This window comes from Scyliorhinus torazame, chromosome 17 (assembly GCF_047496885.1).
Source record: "Scyliorhinus torazame isolate Kashiwa2021f chromosome 17, sScyTor2.1, whole genome shotgun sequence".
Taxonomy (NCBI): Eukaryota; Metazoa; Chordata; class Chondrichthyes; order Carcharhiniformes; family Scyliorhinidae; genus Scyliorhinus; species Scyliorhinus torazame.
Genome location: NC_092723.1, coordinates 145,533,773 through 145,552,109, shown reverse-complemented (window position 1 = coordinate 145,552,109; position 18,337 = coordinate 145,533,773). Strand labels below are relative to the sequence as shown.

The 18,337-nt window shown below is 41.0% G+C and overlaps 1 protein-coding gene across 2 annotated transcripts in view; it reads left to right on the top strand.

Annotated features, from left to right (window-relative positions):
* unkl (unk like zinc finger) overlaps nt 1-18,337 on the top strand; it is a 262,287-nt gene that overhangs the window by 131,136 nt on the left and 112,814 nt on the right. For both annotated transcript variants that reach the window (XM_072481215.1, XM_072481214.1), the window contains exon 3: nt 11,569-11,745. In XM_072481215.1, the coding sequence (XP_072337316.1) occupies nt 11,569-11,745 (177 nt within the window). The remainder of the gene's footprint in view (nt 1-11,568; nt 11,746-18,337) is intronic.

Here is an 18,337-nt window from a genome sequence, read left to right as displayed (position 1 = left end):
TGTAAACGTCCTCCGGGAACCTGTTGGGTCCCGGCGACTTCCCCGCACCCATATCACCTCTCCCAGTCCCAGTGGTGCTTCCAGCTCCTCCGCCTATCGTCCCCCACGACTAGCATGTCCAGTACATTGAGGAACCGTTTTATCACGAGTCCCCGTTGGGAGACTCTGAGGTGTACAGTCCCCGGTGGAAGGCCTTGAATGCTTCGTTGACCTTTTTTGGTTAGGCTACCAGTCTGCCTCGGCTGCCCTTTACTTCAGTTATTTCCCTCGTGGCTGCCAGCTTTCTCAGCTGGTGAGCCAGCAGGCGGCTAGTCTTCTCCCCATGCTCATAAAAGGCCCTCTGTGCCTCGTTGAACAATTGACTTGCTTATCATTTGTTAAATGCTGCTCTGACAGTAGCCACTCTCGTCTACTTTTTAAAAAATAAATTTAGGGCACCCAATTCATTTTTCCAATTAAGGGGTGATTTAGCGTGGTCAATCCCTGCACATCTTTTGCTTTGTGGGGGCGAAACCCATGCAAACACGAGGAGAATGTGCAAACTCCACACGGACGGTGACCCAGAGCCCGCATCGAACCTGGGACCTTGTCACCGTGAGACTGCAGTGCTAACCACTGCACCACTGTGCTGCCCTCAAAATTGGCATTGTTAAAACTGAGTATAAAGAAATCTTATTTGTAAAATATTGTGTGTTTTTGATAGGATGAGATTGTTTATAAAGCAAGGATAGAATGTTTCATGATCATATCAAGTGAAATGTCATCTCATCAGTTTTGTTCAAAAAGCATGTACAATGAACAATACAGCACAGAAACATGCCAGTCGGCCCGCCAAGCCTGTACCGGTCATGATACCACCCTTGGTCCAAACCCTCAGCACTTCCGAGTGCCATATCCCTCTATTCCCATCCTATCCATGTATTTGTTGAGATGCCTTTTGAACAGGCGTCGAAATAAGAACTAGGAGCAGGAGTAGGCCATCTGGCCCCTCGAGCCTGCTCCACCATTCAATGAGATCATGGCTGATCTTTTGTGGACTCGGCTCCACTTTCCGGCCCAAACACCATAACCCTTAATCCCTTTATTCTTCAAAAAACTATCTATCTTTATCTTTAAAAATTTAATGAAGGAGCCTCTACTGCTTCACTGGGCAAGGAATTCCATAGATTCACAACCCTTTGGGTGAAGAAGTTCCTCCTAAACTCAGTCCTAAATCTACTTCCCCTTATTTTGAGGCTAAGCCCCCTAGTTCTGCTTTCATCCGCCAGTGGAAACAACCTGCCCACATCTATCCTATCTATTCCCTTCATAATCTTATATGTTTCTATAAGATCCGCCCTCATCCTTCTAAATTCCAACGAGTACAGTCCCAGTCTACTCAACCTCTCCTCGTAATCCAACCCCTTCAGCTCTGGGATTAACCTAGTGAATCTCCTCTGCACACCCTCCAGTGCCAGTACGTCCTTTCTCAAATAAGGAGACCAAAACTGAACACAATACTCCAGGTGTGGCCTCACTAACACCTTATACAATTGCAGAAGAACCTCCCTAGTTTTAAACTCCATCCCTCTAGCAATGAAGGACAAAATTCCATTTGCCTTCTTAATCACCTGTTGCACCTGTAAACCAACTTTTTGCGACTTGTGCACTAGCACGCCCAGGTCTCTCTGCACAGCAGCATGTTTTAATATTTTATCATTTAAATAATCCCTTTTGCTGTTGTTCCTACCAAAATGGAGAACCTCACATTTGTCAACATTGTTTTCCATCTGCCAGACCCTAGCCCATTCACTTAGCCTATCCAAATCCCTCTGCAGACTTCCAGTATCCTCTGCACTTTTTGCTTTACCACTTATCTTAGTGTCGTCTGCAAACTTGGACTCATTGCCCTTAGTCCCCGACTCCAAATCATCTATGTAAATTGTGAACAGTTGTGGGCCCAACACTGATCCCTGAGGGACACCACTAGCTACTGATTGCCAACCAGAGAAACACCCATTAATTCCCACTCTTTGCTGTCTATTAATTAACCAATCCTCTATCCATGCTATTACTTTCCCCTTAATGCCATGCATCTTTATCTTATGCAACAACCTTTTGTGTGGCACCTTGTCAAAGGCTTTCTGGAAATCCAGATATACCACATCCATTGGCTCCCCGTTATCTACCGCACTGTTAATGTCCTCACAAAATTCCACTAAATTAGTTAGGCACGACCTGCCCTTCATGAACCCATGCTGCGTCTGCCCAATGGGACAATTTCCATCCAGATGCCTCGCTATTTCTTCCTCGATGATAGATTCCAGCATCTTCCCTACTACCGAAGTTAAGCTCACTGGCCTATAATTACCCGCTTTCTGCCTACCTCCTTTTTTAAACAGTGGTGTCACGTTTGCTAATTTCCAATCCGCCGGGACCACCCCAGAGTCTAGTGAATTTTGGTAAATTATCACTAGTGCATTTGCAATTTCCCTAGCCATCTCTTTTAGCACTCTGGGATGCATTCCATCAGGTCCAGGAGACTTGTCTACCTTTAGCCCCATTAGCTTGCCCATCACTACCTCCTTGGTGATAACAATCCTCTCAAGGTCCTCACCTGTCATAGCCTCATTTCCACCAGTCACTGGCATGTTATTTGTGTCTTCCACTGTGAAGACCGACCCAAGAAACCTGTTCAGTTCCTCAGCCATTTCCTCATCTCCCATTATTAAATCTCCCTTCTCATCCTCTAAAGGACCAATATTTACCTTAGCCACTCTTTTTTGTTTTATGTATTTGTAGAAACTTTTACTATCTGTTTTTATATTCTGAGCAAGTTTACTCTCATAATCTATGTTACTCTTCTTTATAGCTTTTTTAGTAGCTTTCTGTTGCCCCCTGAAGATTTCCCAGTCCTCTAGTCTCCCACTGATCTTTGCTACTTTGTATGTTTTTTCCTTCAATTTGATACTCTCCCTTATTTCCTTAGATATCCACGGTCGATTTTCCCTCATTTTACTGTCCTTCCTTTTTGTTGGTATAAACCTTTGCTGAGCATTGTGAAAAATCACTTGGAAGGTTCTCCACTGTTCCTCAACTGTTTCACCACAAAGTCTTTGCTCCCAGTCTACCTTAGCTAGTTCTTCTCTCATCCCATTGTAATCTTTGTTTAAGCACAAAACACTAGTGCTTGATTTTACCTTGTCACCCTCCATCTGTATTTTAAATTCCACCATATTGTGATCGCTCCTTCCGAGAGGATCCCTAACTATGAGATCCTGAATCAATCCTGTCTCATTACACAGGACCAGATCTAGGACCGCTTGTTCCCTCGTAGGTTCCATTTCATACTGTTCTAGGAAACTATCGCGGATACATTCTATAAACTCCTCCTCAAGGCTGCCTTGACCGACCTGGTTAAACCAATCAACATGTAGATTAAAATCCCCCATGATAACTGCTGTACCATTTCTGCATGCATCTGTTATTTCTTTGTTTATTGCCTGCCCCACCATAATGTTACTATTTGGTGGCCTATAGATTACTCCTATCAGTGACTTTTTCGCCTTACTATTCCTGATTTCCACCCAAATGGATTCAACCTTATCCTCCATAGCACCGATGTCATCCCTTACTGTTGCCCGGATGTCATCCTTAAATAACAGAGCTACACCACCTCCCTTACCATCTACTCTGTCCTTCCGAAAAGTTTGATACCCTCGGATATTTAACTCCCAGCCATGACCATCCTTTAACCATGTTTCAGTAATGGCCACTAAATCATAGTCATTCACGATGATTTGCGCCATCAACTCCTTTACCTTATTCCGAATACTACGAGCATTCAGGTAAAGTACACTTATGTTGGCTTTTTTACCTCTGTTCTGAATCTTAACACCTTGATCAGAAACCTCTCCTAAGTTATATTTCTTCTTCACCTTTCTCCTAATTTTCCTTGTCGTTGAACCCATATCTTCTTGTAACAACCTGCCGCGTCGCTTACCATTAATGTTTTCACTTCCCGTTTTATTTCTTTTAGTATTCCTGGTCCTATTCACTGAGCTCCCCTCAGTCACTGTACCTTGTATTGTCGCCCTTTTTGATTTTTGACTATGGCTTCTCTGCCTTACACTTTCCCCCTTCCTGCCTTTTATTTCTGTCCCTGTTTTACTACCTTCCAACTTCCTGCATCGGTTCCCATCCCCCTGCCACATTAGTTTAAACTCTCCCCAACAGCTCTAGCAAACACCCCCACCCCCCCCAGGACATGGGTTCCAGTCCTGCCCAGGTGCAGACCGTCCGGTTTGTACTGGTCCCACCTCCCACAGAACCGGTTCCAATGTCCCAGGAATTTGAATCCCTCCCTCTTGCACCATCTCTCGAGCCACGCATTCATCCTCTCTATCCTGACATTCCTACTCTGACTAGCTCGTGGCACTGGTAGCAATCCTGAGATTACTACCTTTGAGGTCCTACTTTTTAGTTTAACTCCTAGCTCCCTAAATTCAGCTTGTAGGAACTCGTCCCATTTTTTACCTATATCGTTGGTGCCTATGTGCACCACGACAGCTGGCTGTTCACCCTCCCCCTCCAGAATGTCCTGCAGCCGCTCCGAGACATCCTTGACCCTTGCATCAGGGAGGCAACATACCATCCTGGAGTCTCGATTGCGTCCGCAGAACCGCCTGTCTATTCCCCTTACAATTGAGTCCCCTATCACTATAGCCCTGCCATTCTTCTTCCAGCCACGGTGCCATGAACCTGGCTGCTGCTGCCTTCCCCTGGTGAGCCATCTCCCTCAACAGTATCCAAAGCGGTATATCTGTTTTGCAGGGAGATGACCGCAGAGGACACCTGCACTGCCTTCCTACTCTTGCTCTGTCTTTTGGTCACCCATTTTCTATCTCCCTCAGTACCTTTCACCTGCGGTGTGACCAACTTGCTAAACGTGCTATCCACGACGTCCTCAGCATCGCGGATGTTCCAAAGTGAGTCCATCCGTAGCTCCAGAGCCGTCAAGCGGTCTAACAGGAGCTGCAACTGGACATACTTCTTGCACGTGAAGGAGCCAGGGACAGTGGACGTGTCCCTGATCTCCCACATCGCACATGAGGAGCATGACACGGGTCTGAGATCTCCTGCCATGTCTTAAACCTTCGGTTAACTTCAACAACTACAATTTCAACAAAAAAAAAACAAAGAAAAAATAAATAAATATACCAATGAAAAGAAACAGAAACACTACTTACCAGTCACTTACCAGGGATAAAATGCACCCCCCCCCCCCCCCCCCCCCCCCCCCCCCCCCCCCCCCCCCCCCCCCCCCCCAAAGCTTTGAATTCCCACCCAGCTTTGAATTCCCACCCAGCTTTGAATTCCCACCTAGCTTTGAATTCCCACCTAGCTTTGAATTCCCAAACTCACTCTTAGCTGTGTCTCACTCCTGGCTCTGGCTCACTGGGAGACCTCACTGGGAGTGAGTTTACAAGTTGCTCTTTTTAAACTGTCCTCAATTGACTCCCCTCCCCCACCTGCTTTTAGATCAAGGTACATTTAAGTGACTGACACTTAACTGCCAACCAGTTATGTGAGTGGGTGGGGCAGCCCTTGTTAACCCACACTGCACAATACTAGCTTAATTTAAATTAATTTAAACTCCTGAAATTTAAAAGGAGCTGCCTTACTGATTTAATTCAATTCCCACCTAGATTCAAATTCCCAAACTCACTCTTAGCTGCGTCTCACTCCTGGCTCTGTCTTCTCTGGCTCACTGGGAGAACTCACTGGAAATGTAGCGACTAAGAGATTTTCATAGTAACTTCATTGCAGTGTTGATGTAAGCCTACATGTGACAATAATAAAGATTATTATTATTAATAATGTAATAACATGTTCTATTTGCGGTAAATGTTTTGAGTTATGCATTTAACGTTCTTTTGAATATAATTTACTGCAAAGACCATATTGGAAGTTCACAACGGAGCAAGTTCTGGAGACATTTTATGCCGACTTGTAGGCATTAATTCCACATGTTGATTGGTAAATCCTGATTTATCACTTGCAGTATGCAAGGGACGACTTTTCATGTGATTTGTTTTGAAATGGGTTTGTTCACTATAATATGTATGGTTTCATTTTTACAATTTGGTGGAATTGGAGAAAGGCAGGTATCTGACTAATCCCACAATTTATTAAATTACTATGGAGAGAAATGGAAAATTGGGGGAAAAAAATTAATAATAACAATGTAGCACTAAACAGATGTAGAGTGGTTGAGGGATTTATCGCCGTCTGTGTGTAGATATTGAGCAAGTTACTTGAGTAGATCTCTGTGGGTTAGATGAAACCAAAGTTAGTTGGAGGGAAACTGATGTTTTATGAACAAGGTTCCTTTGTGGATTATGATAAATAGACTTGTGATATCTTCAGTTAAAATGTTTACAGTTAAACATGCAGTACTCTTTTTTAAATGATGGACATGCTCAGAATAATGATGACCTCTGAGATGCTAAATACTTCTCGTGGATATTTCAGGTTTCCAATCCTGTGCAGTGTTGCTGCAATTTTCATTCAGCTAACCCTACTGGTGATGGGATCTCTCAAAATACCCCTGTATGCACTTTGATGTACAAATTCTTTTTGAATTGTCACCTACTCTTTCTAATTACATGGAGAATTGCTAAATTTTTATGTTGTCCAACTTTGCTCTGTAACATTTCTGTAATTTGTCTATTTTAATTTCCTGATGTTTCTAATTGATATAATTGGATTTAAGGTGGCACTGAATTGAACTTGCAGGGGCAATCGATTGTGCTTGACCCATTGGGCTCTGCACACGTCCAATTTTATTGGGCAAAAATATAACTGAGTACTTCGTAAATTTTCAGATTCAGCTTTTTCTCAACAGCTCTACATCAGTTCTGTAATAGGCCATGTGCCTGTCATCCAGAACCCTTTGTTTTGTCAAGAAGAATTGAACGACTGACAGAACAATTGCTTTATTTTAAGAAATCTGTCTACCGATTAAATGTGTTCTGTGGCTGTGCTGCACATGCTTGAAAGGTGAATATTATATTCCGATCCCCCCCCCCCCCCAGGATAAAGCAAACCCATTTTGCAATTGCATAAGAACCTGAACACAGTATAAATATTATTGGCCTAGACCATATGATTTCTTAATTACCCTTTTTAATGATTTCTCTTTATTAAATGCAATATTTTGTTTCCATTTTGAAAAGTAGTTATTGCTGCTGCCAAGCTTAATTTAGCAAGTTTGGTTGTCTTTTGCCACATTTGGTATCAGTGTGACATTGAACTGTGAGGTACAAAACTCGTGTTGGGAAATTTCTGATGAAATCTGTTGTCCTTTTTCCAAATCTACTTGGTGTTTAACCATAAATCTGGGATATTCAAATTCCTTCTGAAATATTTAAAATAAGACTATAATTTACTTTCCTGAAGACAAGTTATTCCTATAAAAATACAGCGGAAATGCTATAATTGATAATTTGTAGACGCGAGTAGTTGATAATTTCCTTATTCTTGGCATTCACAATTCATACATTTCTTCAATCTGAATAGAGAAAATTCTGTTTACAAATGTGTGACAGCCAAATGTCAAAAGGAATGACTTGCAATTATATAGCACTTTTCACAACCTCAATGTGCCAAAGGGCTTTACAGCTTACAGGGTACTTTTTGAAGTGTAGACATCGTTATAATGTAGGAAACGTGGCAGCAAATTGATGTATCGCAAGCTCCCACAAACAACAATGTGATAGTGACCAGCAAATCAGTTTGAGATGTTGGCCAGAACACCGGAGAGCACTCTGGCTTCTCATCAAATCAAGTCGAGAGATCTTTTCTATCCACCGAACAGAACAATGAGGTTTTAAATTAACACCTCACCTGAAAGATTGTACTCCGATAGTGCAGCACCCTTTCAGTACTGTACTGAATGCCAGCCTAGATTATGTGCTCAACACTCTGGAATGGGACTCGAATTCACAAACTTCTGCTGAGGCAAGAGTCTTCATTGCAAATTTCATTGAGCTCCAGTGCAAGTATTCTACCAAATATGATGTTGAGAAGGCCGCAAGTACCAAAAAAAAAATCACGATTTCTAGAAATGAATTTTCATGGCCAAGTTGAATATGACCCAGCAGTGACGGAGCTTGGTGCTGGCCCCAGTTAACTTGATCTTTAGCCACCGAGGCAGGAATTTCTCCAGGACTGCAGCGCTCAGCTGGTGTTATCAATTATTTACTGCTTCTGCTTGCATGGGATGTGAAATAGTTGGTAGTGTTATGATCCCTGTTGGTGTTGTAACTGGACCAGAAGATCCCAGAATGGAATCTTGGCTCAAAGGAACATAACTATTAAAAACAAACCGTGGTGGAACAAAGTCACAGGGTCGCTAATTAGTTTTAATAACGAGAAAAAACATATATACATAGAAAAATCGAATAATGATCCAACACTTCTTTAATCCTCTCCCTCCCACCAAGTTTAACAAATACACATGGATTTAAAGATTAACCTAGATTACAATATACATCTTAAGCTACAATGGTCTCACTAACACACAGTCCCTTCGAGCACACAGATTGGCTATGGTCAAATACACACATTATGCTCTGAGCCCAAGTTAGTGTCTGTGAATTTCCCCAGCTGATTGTCACGTGAGAGTTTCCAAACTCCACTCACAAAACCATGCTTTAAAATATTTCATAATAATGTTTCCCATTAGCAGTTCACATACCGAAATCCAGTCCAGATTTTCCAAATGAATCAAAGCTTTCACTCCACTTTTAACAACGAATCCAGTATCCACATTTTACTACTTCCCCTTTAAGATTTTCAACTGTTGTAGAAACTACACAATCTATAAGCACAATAGAAACACAGTTGGAATTTAAACCAACTCTCACACACACATGCACCGTTGTCCAGCATGAATCGAATTATAGGTTTTACAATTCCAGGCACACAAACATTAAATTAAAATTTCACCTTATTTCTAATGTTCACCAATACAAATACAAATCCCTTAAAACTACCTTTGTTTCCTAATAGTAGCTTATGTCAACCAAAGTCTGGTGGCTAAACAGTTGTGGATAGAAAATCATCCACAGAAAACTGTTGTGCTTGATGAGCAGTTGAAGTATTATCGCATTGCCTTTTGGTATTCTTGGGCAGATTCTGTACGGCGTGAGTGAATCTGTGACCAGAATGACCAGCATTGGCTCATTCAGCTAACTGATGAAGTGTTGCAACTGTTAATGCTGTTCTTGGTCAACTAAGCACACTCATCTTTTAGCATTAATAAAATTGCAGTCTGATTTTTAACTGACATTTTGCACCTTGAAGCAGTTTAATTTCATTTTAAGAATTGATGTGTTTTTTCATGCAGTTTTTAAAAAAAGCTTGTATTAATAATGTTCCTATTTTCCTGCTTCGTTATAAAATTTCAATAATGTAGGTTAAGTAGAATTTATAGCATATGAATAGTTTGTTATAGGTGATAATATTTTGTCCTTATTTGCTGTATTATGGGAAAAAATATTCTGAAGTTGCAACATAACCAGCTGGTTGTTTGAATTGGCCATTTGTGTTGATACTGGGTTAATGTTTCTTTTACATTTGTCTTAATTATTGCACATTTCTCTTGAATAGTCCTAGAAACACACAATACACTTCTGTAGTCCTTGAGTTCCAAACTCAGTACACATAAACATGTTTTACAATTCACTTTTCGTGCAATTTGTAAATTATTCTTGGGCATTTGCATCAGCTAATGTATTTGAAGCCTAGATTTAGGCTTTTGTGGTTTTGAACTGCTCTCAAAATCAGCAAAACTGTTAATATAGGGGTGACAGAAGGATTGTAGTAGAAATTAACATTTTAAAATAAATATACAAAGTGCAGCTTTTCTGATGTATTTCTAGGCATAGCATTGTGGACTTACATTCATGATTTGCTGACAAATTTGACAAGTCCTTTGGAAACCTTGTTTCCTCCAACTAAATGTTTCCTACTTTGGACTTCAAGGAACTTATTAGTTAAATTGTGATCACTGTTATAAGTTATTTAATTGTGATCCCCTGGGGCCGCACATTGGCGCAATGGTTAGCACTGCTGCCTCATGCCGCTGAGAACCCGGATTCGATCCTGGCTCCTGATCTCTGTCTGTGTGGAGTTTGCACATTCTGCATGGGTCTCGGCTCTACAACCCAAAGATGTGCAGGGTAGGTGGATTGGCCATGCTAAATTGCTCCTTAACTGAAAAAATAAAATTGGGTAATTGTGATCCTTTGTTTAGCTTTTCATCAAAGCGGAACATGCATTCCGCATTTAAGTTTCTCAAGTTAATACCTGCCTTGTCAAAACCAGTAGTCGACTGTTCCAATGTGTCGTGGTATGACACTGAACGAGGTTTTGATTTCCACCGTTCGTCCTTCTGCTTAGCAGACCTATGCCCTTCAAATGAGTAGGGAAAACTTTAAGGACTATCTTAGAGCGTATTGGAGCCTTGGAGCAATTTCATCATAGCTAATGTGTTTACTGTGGGGGAAGAAGATGGAAAAGTACTTTGACCTTATCAAAAACATTGAATGTCTTTAATTAGTTAGGCTATCGTGGAATGGGATTGATCAGTGGCTTGCTGCCACTTTATCTTGTTTCCATAGTTACTGATTAGAATGATAAATGTATTTTAGGCTATTGGCGTAACCTTCTGAGAAGGACATCTACAACTTTGCATCAACATATACCACTTCAATTTACATATTAATTTTAGCGTCTTTCTGAAACTGCTTATTGTCAGAGCTGCATATTTTCAGATGCCACTGGACACTTGCTAATCATGCCGTTTATCCCCAAAGTGTTCAGGCCATGTAAATTTGCATTTTGAATAATCAATCGAATCTAATCCAAATTCTTATGAAACCACTTGTATAAAGAGGGAAGCGACTTAAAGTGTGCGATGCTTGCATCTGATGACAGAACAAAGAGCCAATGTAATTGTTGTTACTTTGAAATACCTAATTTTCAATAAATGAAGTGGAACTTGGGTGTGAGTATATGCGAGTGTGCCACCTTGCTGGATAATGGACAATACTGCAACTTTCCTTCTGTCGAAAGACCAATTGCATCATTCTCTTTTAATTGACGTTAATTTCCTTTCTCTTCATGATACAGTTGTACAAGAGGCAAATAGGCTTTCTTGTTGTAACCCACTTGATGCTCTTGATCTGTGGCTTCAGTCGAATGACCCTCTGGTTAAAAAGTTTTTATGGTTTTCTTGCATCTCCAAAAATGCAACCTACTGAAGGAACCCCTGTGACTGGCAATTGAGCGGAGATCATTAATTCCAGATGTACCTCCACATGATTGTGACACTGTCTTTCCTAATAAATTGCACTGGACACTGAAGAGTACCTGAAGTTATAGATTTAAAAAAAAAATGGAATTCAATTTGCCTAAGACAATATGTCTAATAGATCTTATACAGTATTTCAAATTTGCAATGAACAGTTGGTGTGGTAGAGTTGCAGTTAATGATGTAAACAAACTTTTTTTCCTTTTTAGTTGTCCATATCTCCATCGAACAACTGGGGACACAGAAAGAAAGTATCATCTACGCTATTATAAGACTGGTACATGCATCCATGAAACAGATGCGCGTGGGCACTGTGTGAAAAATGGACTTCACTGTGCATTTGCTCATGGCCCACATGACCTTCGCCCTCCAGTATATGACATAAGGTACTCCTGATTTATGTAATTATAGCTTGCATATAATTTTCAGACTGTCTGTTAACTCTTGTACTTGTGCTGCTTGTTATATATTTTCCGAACTGCCGCTAGCAGGTGCTGCGCTTCTCTCTTTCCACCCATTTTCCAAGTGAAACTGTCACTCTGATTTTAGCTGCATTATTCTTTGAGCTCTCTGGTTTTTATTTCAACAAGTTTTTAATTGGGATGTGGGTGTCGCTGGCAAGGTCAATATTTGTGGTTCCATTTCTAAATACCTTGAATTGAGTGGCTTGTTATGCTATTTCAGAGGGCAGTTAGGTATCAACCACATTTCTATGGATCTGCAGTCACATATGGGGCAGACCAGGTCAGGAAGGCAGATTTTCTTCCCCAAAGGGCATTAATGAATTTGATGGTTTTTTTTATGGCAATTGATGAATAGGTGGTCACCATTGCTGAGTCAAGCTTTCAATATCAGATTTTTAAAAAAATAATTCAAATTTTACCAGCTGGTCAAAAAAATAAAAGCCCATGGGATGCATGGCAAATGTGGCAAACTGGATAAAAAGTTAGCTCAGTAACAGGAAACAACGGGTCATGGTCGATGGCTACCCTTATAAATGGAAAGTTGTTTCAAGTGGTGTTCCACAGGGCTCGGAGTTGGGACCCTTACTGTTGGTATTATATATTGACAATTTGGATGTGAATGTGGGGTGCACGATTGGGAAATTTGCAGACGGCAATGATTGGCCGAGCAGTGGACAATGTAGAGGATATATATCTCCAAAATGATATAGATAGGTTGGTGGAGTGGGCAATAAAATGGCAGATGGAATTTAACAGAGAGAAGTGTGAGGTCATGCATTTAAGAAGGTCAAACAGTTCTAGGGAGTAAACAATAAATAGGGAGTACACAATAAATAGGAATATACTAAGAAGGTCGATGAAGTGAGAGATCTTGGTGTACAAGTACACAAGGCAACAGTTCAAATAGACAAAGTTGTAAACAAAGCACATTGAATGCTCTCCTTTGTTAGGAGAGATATAGAATATAAAAGTGAGGATATAATGTTGGAATTGTATAAAACACTGGTGAGATTACAACTGGAGTATTGTGTGCAATTCTGATCACAACATTACAGGAAGGACGTAATTGCCCTGGAGAGAGTGCATAAGAGGCTTACAAGAATGGTGCCAGGGCTAAAAGGCGAGGCTGTAAGGAGAGATTGGATAGGTTGGGGTTATTTTTCTTGGAACAAAGAAGGCTAAGAGGTGACTTGATGGAGGTGTACAAAATTATGAGAGTAAAAGATAGAGTGGACAGAATAAAATTGTTTATCTTGGTGGAGAATTCTAGAACTGGTGGACATAGATTTAAGATGAGTGCCAGAAGGTGTAGCAGGGACATGAGAAAGAACTTGTTTTACACAGAGGTTAGTGGGAGTCTGGAATTTGCTGCCTGAGGTGGTGGTGGAGGCAGATACCGGAAACTGTTTTAACATTTCCTGGATCTGCACCGTAAGTGCTGTAAGCTATGGACCGGATGCAGGAAGGAGGGATTAGAAAGGGTAACTGGCTGTGCTCAGGCTAGCATGGGCAAGATGGGCTGAATGGCCTCCTGTGCTGTAACATTTCTATGGTTTTATGCTATGGTGCGATTCGAACGCATGTTCACGGAGCAGTAGCCTGGGCCTCTGGGTTACTAATCCAGGGTTACTTTGTCACCATCATGAATGGTACTGAGAATTGTTACGAGGCTATTATTTTTGAAAACATAGTTTTTCAACTTTCAACGACTTGGAAATTTTGCAGTTTGAACTGAGACAGAGCAAACAGCTTAAAAATGTACAGCCACATACCAAGATCGAAATTAGAAACAACCAAATCACCCTTTGAGAGTGTGAAGAAGGAAACATGTCCAGACACCCATCAAAACTCTTAACTGTCTCAGGAAGAGATATTGAAAATACCCAAGTATTAGATATAGAAACAATGGCTGCTACAGAAAGACTCACCCAAAACCTCTTGGGAATACATAATGGGTGAAGTATTTCAAGGTAAGAATGCCTTGCCCAGGCTATGTCGAGAAAACCTTCCGAGAAATCAAGATGAGGGCTGCATGCTCTCCACACTCTCTCTTTTGGAATAAGCGTGTTGCTTGGTTCAAGAAGCCAACTCTACCAGAAACCTACCAATGCACTGATATCTCATAATAAGTGGGAGAGTGTGTATGTGTGTTCGCTCCTGGCTGCGCAAGGGCTGAATGCTTGACATTGAGTTTTTGTGATGTGTTTTGGGCCATGGTAAATAAATTCCCAGTTTCGTTGATTCAAGAAACTATTTGATTGGTTCCTTATTTCTCACACCTTAAATATATTTTGAAAAGGCATATCTGTTACAAGTTTAATCAAAGGTGTTTTGGTATTTTAAACTGTTCTAATTAGGCTCTGTATGGCCTAATACTGGAACCCAAATTGCCCTTTTAAACTGTTTGAATTCGACAGAGAGAACCATCAGGCAAAGACTCAGACACCAACTCAGTAAATAGTACCAAACTTTATTGTGTATAGGCAAGTTTTAGAAACTTGGCAACTAACTAACAGAGGCAAAATATAGGTAAAGTATACTTACCAATGAAACCACCCCGATGCCACACTTTAAAATGAGTGATGAATCCAAGAGAAGTGGACAACAACTTGATCTCCCTGTGCCAAAAGAGAAATAGTCACTGCCTCTGAGAAGCACTACATTTTCCTGGGATTTTGACGTTCAGGGTGTCCGTCACTGAATCAGTTCTAGTACTAACTGCACTCTATACCAGTCCTGAAGTTCATTGGAAACGATCCTTCATGCTGATAGGATGTTCAAATACCCCTGAAGATCTAACCTGGTTCTTCCACACTTCCTGTGCGCAAAGGTGGTTCCCCAAATCCCTTTTTTATACTCTAACGATATTGTAGCCCACCATAGTCCAGTTGTTGGAAATAGCTAATTTGTCAAGAAGCTGAGGTTAACGCCAATGGTTCTGGCTAATTATGCGCATTGTTTTCAACTTAGACAATGCTTTCTTTTAATATAGGAAACCGGAGCAGTAGGCCATTTACCCTTCCAGCGTCCCCTGCCATTCAACATGATCATGGCTGATCCTCTATCTTGATGCCATACTTCAGTACTCTCCCTGTGCCTCTTAACACCTTTAAGAGTCTAGGAATCTTATCTATTTCCTCTTTAACTATATTCAGATTTGGCCTCCACAGACTTCTGTAGTAGAGAATTGCATAAGTTCACCTCTGAATGAACACATTTCTCCTCATCTCAGTCCTAAATAGCTTACCCCATGTCCTGAGACTGTGACCCCTTGCTCTCGACCCTCCAGCCAGAGGAAACAACACTCCTGCATCCAGTCTTTCCAACCCTGTGAGAATTTGTACACATTTCAAATCGATCCCCTCTCATTCTTCTAAAGTGAATACAGGCCCAGTTGACCCAATCGCTCCTCGTAAGACAATCCTGCCATTCCAGGATTAAGCCTGGTCAACCTTTGCTGCACATTCTCAATGGCAAGTATATCCTTTCTTTGATAAGAAGTCCAAAACTGCACACGCTACTCCAGATGTGGTCTTACCAAGGCCTTGCTGCAGTTAGACATCTTTGGCGGGATTCTCCGCCCGCCTGCGCCACATTTCTGGCCGGCGGGATTCTCCGTTACGCAGGTTGGTCAATGGGGTTTTCCATTGTGGGGCAGCCGCACTACGTCGGGAAACCTCCGGGCGTCGGCATAACGGAGAATCATGCCGGCGGAGGATCCCGGGTCTTAACTCCTGTATTGTCGTCCTCTTGCAATGAAGACTAAAAACCATTTGCTTTCCAACTGCTTGCTGTACCTGCACGCTTGCTTTCGGTGACTGGTGTACTGGACACCCATGGCCCTTTTTGTACATCAATATTCCCCAATTTATCACCATTTAAATAATACTCTCCCATTCTGTTTCTCCATCACATTTATTCACATTATACTGCATCTGCCATGTATTTGCCCACTCACTCAACGTGTCTAAATCACCTTGAATCCTCTGAACATCCTTCTCACCACTCACATTCCCACCAAGATTTGTCATCAGAAAACTTGGAAATATTACTTTTGGTTCCCTCATCCAAATCATTGACATATATGGTGAATAGCCGGGACCCAAGCACTAATCACTGCCTGCCACTTTGAAAAAGACCCATTTATTCCTACTCTTTGTTGCTGTTTGCTAACCAATTCTCAATCGATGCCAATATATTACTTGCAATCTCATATGGTTTAATTTTGCACACTGATCTCTTATGTCCGACTTTATCAAGCTGTGACTCTTAATATCTTTACTGAAGTCCCTTTCATTAAGACAGACTTGACAATGAGGAACATTGTGTGTTGCTGATGTGGAGGGAGTCCAAGGCTTATGCCATTTCTTTCCCAGCTGTTAAGTACTTTAATTTGCTCATAAGGAAAGCTAACGGAGAAATACAGAAATAACATAGTGACTTCTAATTATCTACTGATTATTAATTACTTAACCATCAATTACCAGAGTAATTGAGGTACTTCTATTGAAAAAATCTGTTGCCAGTCAGTGATTGCTTCGTAATAGTTTTGGATTAGTTTGTTGTTAAAGGTTAACAATATCAAACTGGCTTCTTCTATCAGTGTTAGTACACAGTGATATTTTAACTTTTCATTGTGATGCATATAACTTGAATTAACCTGAAAATAGTTTGGTTGCACTAAAATCTAGTACCCTAGGCATTCTTGCATATCCTTGTAAAAAGTAAACTTAAACCTTTGTTGTGATCAACTAAGGAGATTGAATAAAGGGGAGCCAGTTCACCCCTTCTCTCCTGCAAAACAGAATTCATCATCTGAATGACCCAAAATTCATGTGTGCTCTGAGTTTATGGATTGAGACTTCAAGTAAAATGTTTTCAGTGCAGCACGTGTTGTATCAATATAGATGTTTGCAAACCTATATTGTGAAAAAGGTGTTGTCTTAAAAATGGGTGTAGGTTTTTATATGCAGCATTGTGTACATAAATGCATATTGTTGCTGTTATTGACTACGTGCATAGAGTTATACAGTACAGAAGAGGCCCTTTGGTCCATGGAGTCTGCTCCAACAAAATTACGCTAAACTTCCACAAAGTCCATTTTCCAGCAGGTGGCCCACTTTCCATTACAGTGATCAGACTGCATGTTTGGTTGTTAACTTTACCTGTGTGTATGATAGCCCACTGCAGTAGAACTTGTTTAATTGGACAATCAAGGCATCCAGAATTGACTTGGCTTTTTCTGAATTTCCGTGACTCTGTGGTCCTAAAAGGTTTCAACAGAAAAAGAAAATTCATACAACTGACTTATAGGCTTTTTAAAATAGTTATTCACAAGATGGGTTATGCTATTTGATTTATCTTAATTAATCCAAAAGGAAGAGCCCTGCAGTCCCCTTGCCCCTGCCCCAGTTAGCATCAGGATATTTCTTGCACAATTTCTATTCATCAATGGGACAAATGTTGGCAATCCCACCTCATTCCCAATCAAAATGTGTTGAGCTCTCAGGTTATAAATAGCACCAGCTGCATTCAAAATAGAACTCCCCACAGTCTGCCACAACCTTAATTCAAAGAGCCGTCCAACTGCATCAAATGTTTGCATTTTGAGTTATGTTAAGTTTTTTTTGAATTGCTTCGTAAAGGCATGTGATTTACATAACTTTCCACATGGACTGAGCTTGTATGGAAGTTTCTTGAACTATTTTATTTATTCAAAATGGACACTGGGCTGTTAGGATGGCTGCCAAGGTGTCAGGTGACCTCTTATTCAACACAGACTATCATGTTTCCAGAAAGTTCCAAATTGAATAAACATGGATGGGGGACACTCCTGGAATGGAGATACCAAGGTGAATGTTATATGGGGATCATTGTTCGTAGCTTATTTAAAACCGAGTCAGCGGACACCTGCATTCTTTATCTATAAGTTTGCAATTTAACAAAAGACAGCTGTCAAGACCAGTTTTCCACAAGTTAAATGTGAAAGGCCTCCATCTATCTCTTCTATAATAATGACCTTTTGCTTTAAATCATTCTGGTGGACATTGGCCATGTGACCCAAACTCGCTTCTGTATTCTGGAGATCCTGAATTATCCAAGGGCCAGAAGACACTGGGGTAGACTGCAGATAACCGGCAAGACAACAGCTGCAGAAACGACTGTCCCATCTCCGATCCATCAGTTGCCAGCCAATCTGAGAACCACATTCAAACTAGCTGCAAGTCATCAAGCAGCCAATGTACAAAGTTCAGCTGAGACGCAACTGCCTTGATATTCGACTGAAACCGGCTATGAACTCTGTTTTACAAGACCCTCACTGCAAATTTAAATCATTGAATCCACAAGCTAGACCGGAAATTGAAACTGTAAATCGTAAATTCACTGTTCTCTGTTAATGTGCACTATTTGTATCAGTATCCAATCTTTGTGCATTTGTGTACATTCGTGAGACAGTGTGTATGGAGTTGCGTGCATTTGGCGGAAGTGCTCAAGTATAAATGGTTGTCTATTT